Source organism: Hemiscyllium ocellatum, chromosome 15 (genome assembly GCF_020745735.1).
Source record: "Hemiscyllium ocellatum isolate sHemOce1 chromosome 15, sHemOce1.pat.X.cur, whole genome shotgun sequence".
NCBI lineage: Eukaryota > Metazoa > Chordata > Chondrichthyes > Orectolobiformes > Hemiscylliidae > Hemiscyllium > Hemiscyllium ocellatum.
In genome coordinates, this window is record NC_083415.1 from 41,035,591 (window position 1) to 41,050,813 (window position 15,223).

General features: G+C 35.9%; 1 protein-coding gene across 1 annotated transcript in view; it reads left to right on the top strand.

The window, feature by feature from the left end:
• Window positions 1-14,086, top strand: part of tm9sf4 (transmembrane 9 superfamily protein member 4) — a 46,922-nt gene extending 32,836 nt beyond the window's left edge. Inside the window, exons 13-18 of the mRNA XM_060836404.1 lie at window positions 976-1,059; window positions 6,783-6,958; window positions 8,722-8,785; window positions 9,251-9,370; window positions 11,630-11,719; window positions 11,869-14,086. Coding sequence (XP_060692387.1) covers window positions 976-1,059; window positions 6,783-6,958; window positions 8,722-8,785; window positions 9,251-9,370; window positions 11,630-11,719; window positions 11,869-12,018 — 684 coding nt within the window. The 3' untranslated portion in view covers window positions 12,019-14,086. The remainder of the gene's footprint in view (window positions 1-975; window positions 1,060-6,782; window positions 6,959-8,721; window positions 8,786-9,250; window positions 9,371-11,629; window positions 11,720-11,868) is intronic.
• Window positions 14,087-15,223: the final 1,137 nt, after the last annotated feature.

Sequence of the window (15,223 nt, forward strand, 5' to 3'; positions counted from 1 at the left end):
AATATGCAATGGGCATGGAAGCCATTTGGCAAATGTGTGGAGAGTATCCCTACAATTGGCTCTTTAGATGGATGAAACCCTGTGGTCAGAGATGCATTTGGCATGTTGACTATAGAGAATTTCAGAATGAAACTAATGCATTGCAAAGTGTTAAATGATAAATTCTGCTTAAGATTGAATTTTGACTTTAGGTCACTCCTTTAAGCTTACTAGCATTTTGACCACTTTTTTTGACTTGGTACTTTTTAAATAATGTATCGGAGCTACATTGTCTTTATCGCCACACATTTAAAGGTAACGTTAAACCTCAAAATCCTTTTCCATGAAGGCTTTCATCAGAAATATCCCAAATTACTTCAGTCGTTTGTCATTGCTTACTCCAATGGAATCTAAAATAACTGAAATTATCTGGACAGAGTTTACTTTTGATAGTTATTCAAGTGATTAGAGTCGTAAATGTAAGCCTGCAATGTAAATAAGCTATTTTTGAGCAATATTGTAATATTTTTGCACAGTGTTCTAAGAAAAATGTTTAGCAACTTTGACTGATCAGATTTAGCTAATCAGCCAGAGATCTTGGCACCTTTCTGTCTCATGAGATGGTTTGTGTCTTAGTGGTCAACTCGGTTAAATGTTGCCTTGTGTGATTCAAAATCCATAATCTGGTATCAGCACGTGGTTATTATTGGATCTCAAATGTCTCTAGGTACTTAGTAAGAAATTACATATACCACTATTATACAATCTTTTATTTACCCTGCTTCTCGGGGGAAGATTAATGCATGAAATCTAATTGACTTTTAGAAGAAAGATCCATTAACGCAAGCTTTGGTCATTTAACTTAGTGAACTGGGTAATGTGTTCCACCGCTAGTGTTGTTCTGTGCTAAACTACCTCAAATAAATAATGGGGTTTACAGAATTTACTCTATCTGTATTTTGCTCCTCAACATTGGTTTGTTTTTCTCATTTGTAGACGGCTACTCTCTATCCCAGCATTGTATTTGGATTGTGTTTTGTCCTAAATTGTTTCATTTGGGGAAAGCATTCATCAGGAGCTGTAAGTATGAATATAAACATAAGTTGTTAGTAATTATAATTATTTATTTGTGGAACCATTTGAGTACAATAACAACATTTTAAAAAGTAACTGAATGGGTATATGAATAGGAAGGGTTCAGAGGGATGTGAGCCAAATGCTGGCAAATGTGACTAGATTATTTTAGGATATCTGGTTGCATGGACAAGTTGGACTGAAGGGTCTGTTTCTGTGCTGTATATCCTCTGACTCTGGGTCACTGCTGCAGCCCAGATTTGAGATTTGACAAACATTGCTTATGAAAAGCTGTTTATCTTGTGGATTACCTTACCACATATATAAACAATATTAAGTGTTCTGTCTTGTTTTATTTCATTGTCCTACCTGGCAATTATGCTTTACCTCCTCGCTGTGCACCAAATACTGTCTGCTATTGGTATTCTAAAATTAAAATGGGCGGCACGGCGGCTCAGTGGTTAGCACTGCTACCTCACAGTGCCAGTGACCCGGGTTCGATTCCTGCCTCGGGCAATTGTCTGTGTAGAGTTTGCACATTCTCTGTGTCTGCTTGGGTTTACTCCAGGTACTCCAGTTTCCTTCCACAATCCAACAATGTTCAGGCCAGGTGTATTGGCCATACTGAATTGCCCATAATGTTAGGTGCATTAGTCAGGGGTAAATATAGGGTAGGGGAATAGGTCTGGGTGGGTTACTCTCCAGCGGGTCAGTGTGGACCTGTTGGGCCGAAGGGCTTGTTTCCATACTGTAGGGAATCTAATATTAAAGCAAAATAACTAATCACAATTTAGTTTAAACGAGTGCAAAATTGTTTCTTTTGTGCTTATTTCTATGTTGGGGACAAAAGGCACAAAACAGGTCGTTGGAGGAAAGAGAAATAGAAATTCTTAGTAGGACTACAATCTGCATTCAAATAGGCCTTCAGATTTGAGCTATCGCTGAGTTGTCAGCTTGGCTTAGGTGCTGCATTGATTGCAGAAAGGTTTGATTGTTTTTAAAATTGAAAGAAGTTTGAATTTTGAAGAGTTCATTTTATTTGTTAGTTTAAACTAAGTATCAGTTATTAATTTTATGTTCAGATATTTATAATGGAGTTCAGTTTTTGTTGAAAAGCAATTTTTAGAATTTCCCAACATTCCTAAATTAGAAAGCAGAATGGCAAAAATTAATGTCTACCTGAACTATAAGCAAATTAGTGTCCGATAAATACGCTAGTTAAATGCTTATTTGGTGCGGAAGAAGTTTAGTCTAGGAGAAGTAGGTTTAAATTCATGAAGCTCTGATATTAATGCTGGGTCAAGTGAAATGGTCTTCAGTTGCAACTCACTATTCAGGCAAGATGTAAAACTAGGAAGGTACAGAAACTTTTTAAATTAAATAGTTGGGGCAAGGATTCAAGTTTGGGAAAATATGATAAATTGAATAAAGAAGGCAAGGCAGATCAGTGTAGCAATTAGGAATATGATGATCAGAGCATGGAAACAAGGGATAGAGAATCTAAGCCCAACTGTGCACGAGCTTATAAGGTTAGAGGTTATAAAACTAAAAGGACAGAAGTAAGTGCTCTTTCAAAATGCACATAGCACGCTTAACAAAACAGATGAATTGACAATGCACATAGGAAGGAATATATGTATTACTTAATAGTCATTTCAGAGACCTGACTGCTAAATGACGAAAACAGAAACCTGAATATTCAAGAATACATAATGTAGGAAGGATGGCAGGATAGGAAAAGGAGGAGCTATAACTCTATTACTAAAGTATGACAGTGGTATAATGGAAAACGTAAGATTTAATCCTGGAGATCAAGATGCAGAACCAGTTTGGATTGGGAAGAGAAGTAACAAAGGTGGGTTACTGTAGGCTTCCAAACAATTATCACATTTTAGGACAATGTATGTGGGTAGAACTAATGAGGATTTAAGAAAATTAGGGTGATAATTATGGGTGATTTTAATCTACATGTGGATTGCCTGAATGAGAATAGCAAAGATAACGTGAATGATAATTTTATGCTGTGTTTATGACACAGTTTCTTAGTAGCATTTTTCTGTAGCCAAAGCAGGGAGAAGTGTATGCAGAATCTAGTAATGTCAATGAGACAGGATTAATTGATGGCCTCACAGTGAAGTCACTCCTGGGTGGCATGATCAAATGGTTGAATAACACATTGAGGGAGAAAAGAATGGATCTAAAACCAGTTTTAAACTTAAACGTAATTATGAGTACATAAGACAACTAGGACATTCGGTTATGAGCAATCAGTGGAGGCACAGTGACAGCTATGTCAGAATCCTCAGTTGAGGTATATTGCGATATGAAAGACACCAAAGATGGATGGTACTTCCTTGGGCAAGCTTTTTTAAAGTATCAAATTGAAAGAGAAAAAAGGATATAATTCCATGAAGATGTGTGACAAGTCAGATATTTTTTTAAAAAAAGCAAAGAATGACTAAAATATTATGAAGAGGAGAGAAATTAAGGTGGGAGGGAAAGTTACCTAGTAATTTAAAAACATGATTTCTATAGGTTTTTTAAAAAGTTCAGGAATAAGTACAAAGTCCAAGAGAGAGAGTGAGAATGAGATTTTGGGAAATTAATAATGGAGAATAAAGAAATGGTAGATGAATTATACAGAGATTTCATTGTAGAGTCTACCAGTAATGTCGTTGAAATAATTATGAATCGGAAGTGAAAGGAAGAGATTCCACTAAAAGTACAGTGCAGACTGTTCTTGTACATGAATTATAAAAAGTTAGCATGCAGTTTCAGCAAATAATTACGAAGGCAAAGGAATGTTTGGGCTTTATTGGTAGGGGGTTGGAGTTTCAAAATAAGTAAGTCTTGTTGCAACTGTACAGGGTGTTGGTGATGCTGAATTTTATACAATTACATTAATCTGCAAAAAGATAGTGGGAAAATTATTAGAACTATAAACTGACAAGTCCCCAGGGACTGTTGAACTTCATCCTTCGATTTTAAAGTAAAGGACTGCTGAGATAGTGATTTGTATTATTTTTACTCTTTCAAAAGTCCCTGTATTTAGTTGAGCTCAGTTGGTTGGATGGCTGGTTTGCAATGCAGAGTGATGCCAGCAGCGTAGGTTCAATTCCCTCATTGGCTGAAGTTACCATGAAGGACTCTCTTCCTTAACCTCTCACCTTGCCTAAGGCATGGTAATTGTCAGATTAAATCACTTCCAATCATGTCTCTATGTAATGAGAAAGCAGCCTCATCTGACTATGGCAACTTTACAGCATTAGAGAGGCCACAGCTGGAGTATTGTGCACAATAAGTACATTTTTTAAAAAAAAACATTTTTAAACCTGGACCATCATTCAGCAAGAGCATGGTTGATCTGCCCAGGCTTCAACTCGTTTATCGTGCCAGTTCATCATAGCCCTCAACTCCCTGATTGTTCAGACCTCCTCTTAAAATGCAATGTGATTTAGCCTCCACAATTCATGGGTAGAGAATTTCAAACATTTGCTACTCCTGGGAGAAGAAATTCCTTCACAATTCAGTTTCAAATAATTGTTTTCTTATTTTGTAACAATCTCCCCTGGTTTGAGATTCCCTACTCCTGGTATCATCATTTCAACATCTACCTTGTCATGCTCACTCACACAATCTTTTGTTTCCATAAGCTGATCCCTCTCTGAAATTCTGAGTAAAGGATTGACCTGTTTAGCCATTCTTGAGAAGCCATCCCCTTCATCTCAGGAATCCGTATCATGAATCTCTCTTGAACATCCTCCAGTACCAATATATCCTTTTTTTAAATACGGAAACCAAAACTGTATACATTATATCAGGTGCAGTCAACCCCCCCAACCCCTCCCCACCCTGCCCCCGCCCCCCCCCACCGCACTGCCATACAACTGAAACAAGACTTCCCTACATTTAAATTCCAAACCCAGCAATGAAACACAAAATTTAATTTGCTGCCTAAATTACTTGCTGCATCTGCAAGCAAACATTTTGTGCTTCATCCACAATAACACCTTGGTCCTTTTGTGTAGCACTTTCTTTCAATCTCTGTACATTTAAATAATAGTATGCCTTTTGATTCTTTCTACCGAAATCCAGAATCTGTCACATGCCTTCATTAAACACTATTCAACAAGTTTTTGGTGACTCGCTCAACTTATCCCTTTGCAGATTCCTTGTGTTTTCATAACATCTTCCCATCTCTTTTTTTTTTAAATCGTCAACAAATTTGAATACATTACACTCTGCCCGCTCTTCAGTCAATAAAATATTTAGTAAATAATTAAGGTGCTGAGCCTGAACCTTGCAGCACTCCACCGGTTATGCCGTTCTGATCTGAAAGAGACCCATTAACCCTATTCTGTCTTCTGCGTACTAACCAATTGGCAGTCAATGCTCATATGTTACCCCCTATGCTGTAAGCTCCTATCTTGTGCAGTGACATTTTACGTGGTGTCTTACTCTCTAGACACCATTTTAATGCCAAGGCATACAGGTTGCATAACTGGGTAAATTTCTCTTGTATTTGAGTAACAAGGGAGTCAGAGGTTATTGAAGATGGGAACATGTGAAGTTGAGTTCACAGTCAGATCAGCCATGCTTTTAGAGAATGGTGGAGTAGGCTTGAAGGGCCAAATAGCCTACTTCTAATTCGTACGTTTGTAAGACAATAAATAATGGGCCTGTAATGGTGATTCCCCTACCCATCCCCCTCAACCAACTGAACCATATACTCGATTCCCAAATCCTTTTATACTCTCCTCTTTGAAACAGCTATGTTTGTCAATTTTACAGCGTTTCAGGTAAATGCATAAGCTAATGGGCTGTGGCAGAAAATATCACATTTTGATCTCACTGTTTAAAAGCATTTTCTTTAACTGTAATTGTTTTTGTGATTATCTCAAAATATGCTACCAAGCAGAAAGAACCTCTGTTCCAATCAGTGAAGTGTTATGTGCAACGTATGTTGCAACATGAGGACATCCAGCAGCCAATTGTGCATCGGATCGTCCCACAAATAGCAATTAAATAGTTTTCTGTTCGAAGAATAAATGTTGGCCAAGACAAGCAATATTCGCCATGCTTCCAATTGTAACGTAAGATTTTGGGCACACCCAAGGTCAAATGTAAATTCTCTCATTGGAATGCAGTAGTATTGACAATGTCATTGTCCAAGAGTACTACACTTCAATGCTGCCAATAATTTACTGTTTGTGTGTCTCAGACATTCTTAGAGATGAGATTGTAACCACTGAATGAATGCTAATCAATATAATTTTTAACATTAACTACCATCATTTTCTGAAAGTAAAAATAAGAGAAATTCTTACTATCTGTATACAAATTTATTATTTTAATAAAGCGTCAAACTCTGGATTTCTTGAACATTAGTGTAATGGGATTTTTCTTGACTACATGAGTAACCGATATCTGAAATACATTGTAAAAAAAAATGCTTGCTTTGCTTGGGATATATGCAGATTTGTGTACCATATTTTTAGAATCTGTGCCATGAGTTTTGACTTATTAGAAAGCAGTGGAATCAGCTTTGAATTTTCAGTCTCCTGTTGAACATTGAAGTTGTGTTATTTACTGACTTCATTAACAGGGCCAATATATTAGTTTCACAAGGTTAAGCTTTTGCGCTCTGATCTCTTAAAATCATTTCCGTGGGCCAGTTCTTTATTAACATTTCAGCCAAATGTAACTTTTTTTTTGTATTTCTTTTCAAGGTTCCCTTTCCTACGATGTTGGCTCTTCTCTGTATGTGGTTTGGTATCTCCTTCCCATTAGTATATCTTGGCTATTATTTTGGCTTTCGAAAGCAACCATATGACAACCCAGTGCGGACCAATCAAATACCCAGGCAGGTCCCTGAACAGAGATGGTACATGAACAAATTTGTTGGGTAAGTTGTAGATTATCAGTGTAAATTTTGAGATATTGCGAAATTCTATTACAATTTGTCTCTCCACTTCCTACCATTGGAAATTATTTATCTGGTTTTTATGATGCAATTTTATGGACAAAATTTATTTTGAATGAGATTGTGTTCTATCCTTGCACAAGGCTTACAAATGTCATGCTTTTATGGCAGATAGTATTGAGTGACCTTGTGTGTTTTGTGTGAAATGAAAGCACAAATAAAGCCTTACTTGCATGTCATCTTAACAGGCTAAAAAAAACAAAACCTTAATTGCACATATTAACTCTGCTGGCATTTCATTGGATCAACAGTAGATCTTTTATTTCACTTTTTCCATCATTCTGTGGCTGATCTGCATTTCCATTCCTTTTACTTGTCTTTGCTCCGTATTCCTTGATGTCCTGACCTAATGAAAGCTGATAAGTTTTAGTCTTGAAAATATAACTGTACTAATTCTGAGCTTTTTTGAAGCAGAAGGTTTAAGGATTCCTCTAACCCTTTGTGTGAAAATGTATTTCCTCATTTTATTTCTAAATGGTCCACAAACAATTTTAAGTTAATTCTGGCTGTTTTTAGACTATATTAAGCTTCTTTAATTGTTTACGCAGTTGAATGTCTCTATCATTTTGTTAATTTGGATTAATTACACTCCTAACTTCCAAACTCAATGGAATACAGATTTTGTAAGACCTACCTTCTTCTCAGTTTATATCTTTTTAAAGACCTGGTAACATCCTGATAAACCAGTGTTTTACCTCCAAGATCTGTACTACTTCCATAAACTTTGGTACCACAAAACTGAATATCTGATGGGTGCCTAACCAAGGTACCATACAACTGTTGTTTCACTTTCTTATCCACTGTTTTGAGATAAAGGTAAATTTTTCATTACCTTTTGGCTTTTGTTTGAACCTATGTACATTTAAATCCCTTTGTAGCTTCCAGGTTCATACTTCCATGTGTTGAATGATATCTACCAGTTTTGACCACTCTCTTAAACTGGTCTTACACCCCTTTGGAACATTCTGGCTTTAGAACATTTTAAAGAGAGTGATCCAAAACATGCCATGGTATATCGATCAAACTTAGATGATGCTGAGGTAGATTTATTCCAGAAGGAGAGATTGCAGTGCAACTGGTCACAGGATCCATGCAGCTCAACTCCAGATAAAGAACTGTTGCATTTACCAAGTATATTTCTTAATCTTTTTAATTTGTATGTTCTCTTCACAGATCCTGACTTACTGTTTCCAGCAATTTCCTTCATTTTGTTATAGATTTCAAATCCCTACAGTTCCTATTTTTGCTTCTAGTTACAATAGTAATACTAATGCATATGTTTCAATCATAGAATGTTAAGATACAAACAGGACATTCACCCTGGCAAATATTAGGTCGGTGTTTTTCTCCACCTTAATTTGACTAGTCTAATCCCAATCCCCTGCTTAATCCCCATGCTCTTTTTCAGCTATCTAATTCTGTTTTAAAAGATTTATAAGCTTTGCTTCAGTACTGATTTATGACAATTCATTTATGACACATTATAACCACTTGCTCCTTGGAGGAAAGTTCTAGCCTTCACTTTAATTTGTGGTTATTTTAAGTTTTGTGTTCCCATGTTTGTGTCTTGCCAAATGTGCAAACAGTCTATCATTACTTACTTTGTCAAAATCCTTAACAATTAAATCAAATTGTTGTATTTGTGTTTCTGTATCATTGCCTAATTTTACTAAATATTTTTGCAGAATTCTTATGGCTGGTATCCTGCCATTTGGTGCCATGTTTATAGAGCTGTTCTTTATTTTTACTGTAAGTGAATCTATTGTATTATTTTATTGAAGCAAGTTTTTTTGGTGTAATCTACTTATACCATTTCCTCCTTTTTCCACCTGTTCTTTTGTATTTGTTTTTTAAAAATATTTAGCTAGTTTCCTTTTCTGATTTATATGTATTAATATTCACTGTTCTGATAACTCTGATAAAAATACTGATTTCTCTTGCCTAATGACGGGTTAATTATTCATTAACCCATAGAAATTATTTTTAATTGATGCTAAAACCATTCATAATTTTGAGAGTCTCAACTAGATTTCCCTCAGTACATGCAAATAGAGTCTTCATTTACCCAGTTAATTTGGAAAATATATTCCTGACTGTTACCAGAAGCTGGTGCCTTTTTTTTGAGTATTACTTAAAGGTTGATTCTAAATGAAAGAATAACTGTCATTATTCAACTGTCATTTGATTTGAATTAAAACCATTTTTTGTTTGCAGGCAATTTGGGAGAACCAGTTCTATTACCTCTTTGGATTCCTATTTTTGGTATTTATTATCCTGGTTGTGTCATGTTCTCAAATCAGCATTGTCATGGTTTACTTCCAGCTCTGTGCAGAGGTATGATCAGATATGCATTTTATTTTATATGGCTACCATCATTTTTATTTTGTAATTTTAAAAGAAGTAGTTTTAAATAAGGAAGTTAAGAGATTCTATCACTAAGCATCAATAAAAACAGAAATTCTTTTAATTTTGCAGTTTTCCTTGCCCAAAGATTTTTGGTTCTTGCAGAGTCCATGGTACTACCTCCAATACAGAAAAGAAACTAAGTGGTCATTATTTATGTATAAACTGTCATGCTTAAGCACTAATCTGTTTATGATTATGTCGTTAATGTTTACTTTTAACAGTGGTCCTTAGTTGGGGCTAATGATCTTAGATAATCCCTAACCTGAGAATGCTAAAGTTAGCCAAAGTTTACTTTGTCCTAGATCACATCTATCAAATCTGAAAACTTAGTGGTCTGTATGGCTCATTTACATAGGAAATAAACTCAGCTATTGGGAGCTCGGTGTACATTTAATTGTATGTGATTCATTCATTCATAGTCATATCTATGTGAGTACCCATTTCCTTTGTAGACAGACTTAGAAACATACAAATTACTCTGCTAATGTTAACTCTACCCAGTCTACTTGGAATCCAAATTGGCCTTGACCATTTGAATGTCTTAATCTCTAAGGCATAGTTAATTTGTAATCCTGTCCATTTTTAAAGTACGTGAAAGCAAATCCTTCATTTTCATAATAGTCATCACCTTCCAAAAGCTTCCTTACTCTTCTGCGTAAGGATTTATCTATTCAGGCTGAAAGCAGGAACCAGCTAAAACAATTTGATTATTATATTATTTGATGACTTATATTTTACACGAATTGTTTTTGCTTGCAACCCTAGTTGTTTGCCTAAGCGACCTTTGCCTTCATGTGACTGAGGCAATTGGTGTTGGCAGGCTGTAGTGTAGGAGCTGTATCCAAAATGTATATATGAGGTGTGTGTGTGTGTATATATTATATATGACTATGCAGAAATCACATCTGTATTTGCTTATATATCCTTTGTCTCCCCACACCACCAGTGCAGAGGCTAAGGCCAATAATACCTTTATTGCGGTCTGATTCTACAAACTACATTGGGATCAAATGTGGACCATTTTTAACCCATGGAGTATATTTAAAATGAGGAATTGAGGCAAAGATTTTCTTAAAGCATGCTTTGGATGATTCCTAATGGGAAAGGACTTTGCTAACGCTGAAAATGAACAATAAGTTGAGCTGATAAGTTGCCAGAAATGACTATTAGAAAGTGAGGACTAGAGATCAGAATCATGGTGCTGGAAAAGCGCAGCAGAATCAACATTTTGGGCATAAGCCCTTCAGGAATGCGGGGGAGGATGAAAGGGTGGGGTGAGGTAGCTGGGAAGGTGATAGGCTGAAGCGGATAGGTGGGAAGGAAGGTGGACAGGTGGTGCTGAGTTAGAGGGTTGGATCTCGGGTGAGTTGGGAAACTGGTGAAGTCTAAGTTGATGCAGTGTAGTTGGAGGTCCCATGGCAGAAGATGAGGCATTCTTCCTCCAGGTATCAGTTGGTAGTGGAGACAGCCCAGGTCTTGCATGTCCTTGGCAGTGCAGGAGGGGTGAGGGAATTGAAGTGGTCAGCTACAGGGCAGTGAGGTTGTTGATGCGTGTCCCCCAGAGATGTTCCGTGAGTTGGCATTCTGTCTCCCCAATGCAGAGGGGACAACATCGAGAGCATTGGACACAATAGATGAGGTGTTTGGTTGTGCAGGAAAATCTTTGCCGGCTGTGGAAGGATCTTTTGTGGCTGAGGGGAGAGGTGTGGGCGCAGGTTTTGCATCTGTTGCGGCAGCAAGGCAAGGCACGGCAGTAGGCGTGGAGGATGGGTCAGTGGGGGAGTGTGGACCTAACAAGGGAGTCATGGAGGGAAATATATCTCTGGTGGTGAGATCGGATTGTAGGTGGTGGAAATGGCAGAGGATGAAGCACTTTATCTGGAGATTAGTGGGGTGAAAGGTGAGGACCAGAGTGGATTCTATCTTTGTTTCAGTTGGAGGAGTGAGGTTCAAAGGTGAGAGTGCAGGAAGTGGAGGAAATGCATCGGAGGGCATAATTGACCACGTGGGAGGGGAATTTGCAGTCCTATTTGGCTGTCATTTCTTTTATCCCAAACTCAAAATTAGTAGAATAATTCTGAAATGTATTGACCTATTTTGAAATATCATTGTTTAGTACTGACTGAAGGAAGCTTTTTTGTTTTAGTTTTAATCAAAATATTAACTGACTTATCTTTGACGTTTCAGGATTATAGATGGTGGTGGAGAACATTCTTGGTGTCTGGCGGATCAGCATTTTATGTGCTTGTTTATGCCATATTTTATTTCGTTAATAAGGTATGAGTGACAGAAAACAAAGTTAATTCAATTTGTTGACACATTATAGGTTTGCTAATTCGCAGCAGCAGGGTATATGTTCAGAAACTTGTTAATGTTTTTGCACTGCAATTCTAAACTGTTTTTAAAAACAAAATCTTCTTTTCTAGCTGGATATTGTGGAATTCATCCCATCATTGTTGTATTTTGGGTACACAACTCTGATGGTGCTTTCTTTCTGGCTGCTAACTGGAACTATTGGATTCTATGCTGCGTACATGTTCATAAGAAAAATCTACGCTGCTGTAAAAATAGACTGAAAACACCAGCCACACAAGGAATTTATGGTTATGATGGACCTTCCAAGCATAGATCTTCATGGACATGCTGGCAAGCAATTTTTGATTCTGAAGAATTTAATTTTGAAGAATTCCTTCAATTTAGGTATAATTGCACAGTGTTCACTTTTGGAGCGATAAGGCAACAATATTGGAATTCTTAAAAGGAAGTTTTTATATGCTAGTTTTGTTTTGAAAATATGCCCTTTTCAAAGAACAGGATATTTAGTATGTTTTTGACATTAATTAATTATATTTAAAACTATTGGTATCCATTCCCAATTTGTTCCAATGTCATTGTGAACATTCTACGTAAAAGAATTAAACCAACTTTTACCTACTTTATCACTTTGTTATTGTGCTGGACACTTTAAAAAAAATCTTGCTGGAAATATTTGTTGCCTCTTAAGCAGTTATATCTTAAAAATTCAACCATTTGCAATTAAGCCTGATGTGGAAATATTTATGTACAAATACAGCACATTTTGAGACAGAGCCAATTTGAAAAGAGGTCCATAGAATGTCTGAGTGCCATTAATCAGAGAAGTTCATTACTTGTACTTTCTATGCAGCTCCACTAACTGGGAGGAAAATGATCTTTTTAACAAGATATGTAGAATGCTGGTAGCTCAAGAAGCAGTGCAATGGTCTACTTTACCCAAGCATATTTGTAAACAGACGATGCCCATTCTATTTGAGTACTTTGAAGAAAGCTGACTTGCTCATGGAGAGGAATGCTATGGGAATATGATGCTTAAACTTGGTTGTGGATTTTGGTTGATAGATTTCCCACTCATTTTTTATGTTTGCAGTCAGTTGAAGTCTACCTTATCTGAATATATTTGTTACGATAATTATTGTTGGGCAAACAACTGAAGGGGACTACACACCAAAAAAAACTGATTACACTTATGTTCAGATGTAAATAAAGCTTTTTCTTTGTTTTTAAATGTTTCTTTTTGAAGTAATTAAATAAAAAACATGTAAACAAGACCTTAAAATGGAAGCCTTTAAATCACTACTGGTGCAAATTCAAAATTGCAGTTGACATGGGAGTTCTAAAATGCAAAAATGTGGTTTATTAAAAATTTGAAATTGCCTGTACTATATGAAGTGTTTTGGTTTGGACCTCAATTTACTGAGGCTGATGTGCATTTTTAGATTTAAATATGTATAAATAGCATAGCTACAAAGATTGAGTAGAAGTATTAAAGTATTACCAAAGGCCTGACCAAATTTATATTGTTTTGTCACTTCCTTGATGCTTTTTGTGAATGTCTCATAATTAAAGCACTGACGAGCTGCATTCAGAATATGTCGCACTTTGTGATCTGTATGCAGTGCATGTGTACAGGTACAGCAGTTTGTTCTTTATTTTAAATACTAAATAGATCCATAACCTATAACTGGTATTTTGCATTGTTTATCTATTTTTTCCCTTGAGCCCAACTTTCATTGAAGATCAAATATCTGTTTTCTTTAGGAATGTTAGAGTGGTAGACACTTTAAATGTCTATTTGTATCTGGACCTATGATCAAGATAGTAACAAAATGAAAACTGGAAGAAAAGAAATGGAATAATTACCTTAGTGGCTGCCAGTATGATTCTATTTACTAAATCACTGATGGAGTATTAAAAAAAAACACTGATCTTCATTCAGTACAGGCACATTTGAGTCTTTGGCTGTTAAACATATTATAAACCTTTTGATTTCCTCTTCTGTACACTTAGTAGTACAATTAGTGGTAATATAGTCCTGGAAAAGTGGAGGGTGGGCAGGGATAGGGATAATATGAAGTTTACTGTGATTTAGCTTTTAAGTTTTGTATATTTCTAAATATTTAAATACTCTTTTTGAAAACCTGCATTAGATTCTTTATTTCATCTGGTTTCATGGAATCCACTTAATTTTGAGAGACTTTCATGCAATGGTGTAAATAAATGCAATTTTGTACTTTTGCTTTTTGGTCATAGGCACTGTATGGACTGATTATGTAATTGTTTCAAAAGGCATGTTACTCTTTATATAATGTCCAGTATAAAATAAAGTGTGTAAACTTTCCTTTATACAGTTTGTAGTGGTGTGATTTAAGCTTTTTCATGTAAGGCAATTTCATAGCCGTGTTGTATGAAACTTTAATATAATCATTGAGTAAAATGTTTTGATATGCTTATGCAAAGGACTTCACAAAATAGTTTCTTGCCTATGAATGTAATCCTTTGTCTTCCAGGAACACATTTCTGGCAAATATTGGTCAATATTTTTAAACTATTTTTCAGACATCGTTATTGTGCAGTACTAGATAGAACAGTTTAATACTCAAAATATTGGTAGTCTGACACCCACAAGTATATGTCACTGTTTATATGGGAGAGTTTAGTTTTCAAAGTGACACACTTAATTGCATGCCAAAAATAAACCAAAGCATTTTGTTTTGGATCATTTGCTTTCACAGCCATTATAGTGAAACTGGAAACAATGAGAATGTATAGTCATGTTCTAAAATTTCATCTGGAATGTAGATGAACATCTTTTTGAATCAATATCCTCAGGAAGGAGCTAAGCAATCTTTAAGACAGTCAGCCCTTTGTGCAGCTCTTCAAGTGAAGTTCCTTTTCGGATCACATTTTGCTGCCCTTTGCCTCTATCTTTTTAAAAAAATTTGATAAATGTTTTCCAAATATTAAGAAAAGCTTCAAGAAAAGCTTCTTGAAGCCCATTAACTAAAAGGAATAATGGTCACATGGAAACAATAGTGAACAGTAATTTATAGAGATCTATATGATCTAGTGGTGTTAGGGACACAAATTTGGAAATATTGTCAGCTGTGGATACACTTTAAGAGAACTTACTGGTGAGGTACGACAAATGGCAGGAAAACCAAAAAGGCAATATGAAAGTAAATATTCTAAAATGGATGTGGGGAGCAGAGGAACCTGATAAGGGAGAGGATGTATTTTAAAACTATTTCAGCATGCACATGTTAAAGAAGCAGTTAATGAAGAGGAGGATTTTTTTCACATGTATTTGTGCACTTTGTACTCACAAGGTTTCAAGGGATTGCTACATTTGACAAGATTGTTGCAATATTTTCATTGAAGAGTAGTTACGGGGTCTCAAGTTAGTCAAAGAAAACAGTTTGAGATGGAGGAACATTCCTTGAAGGAAACATTTAAAGTCGTTCT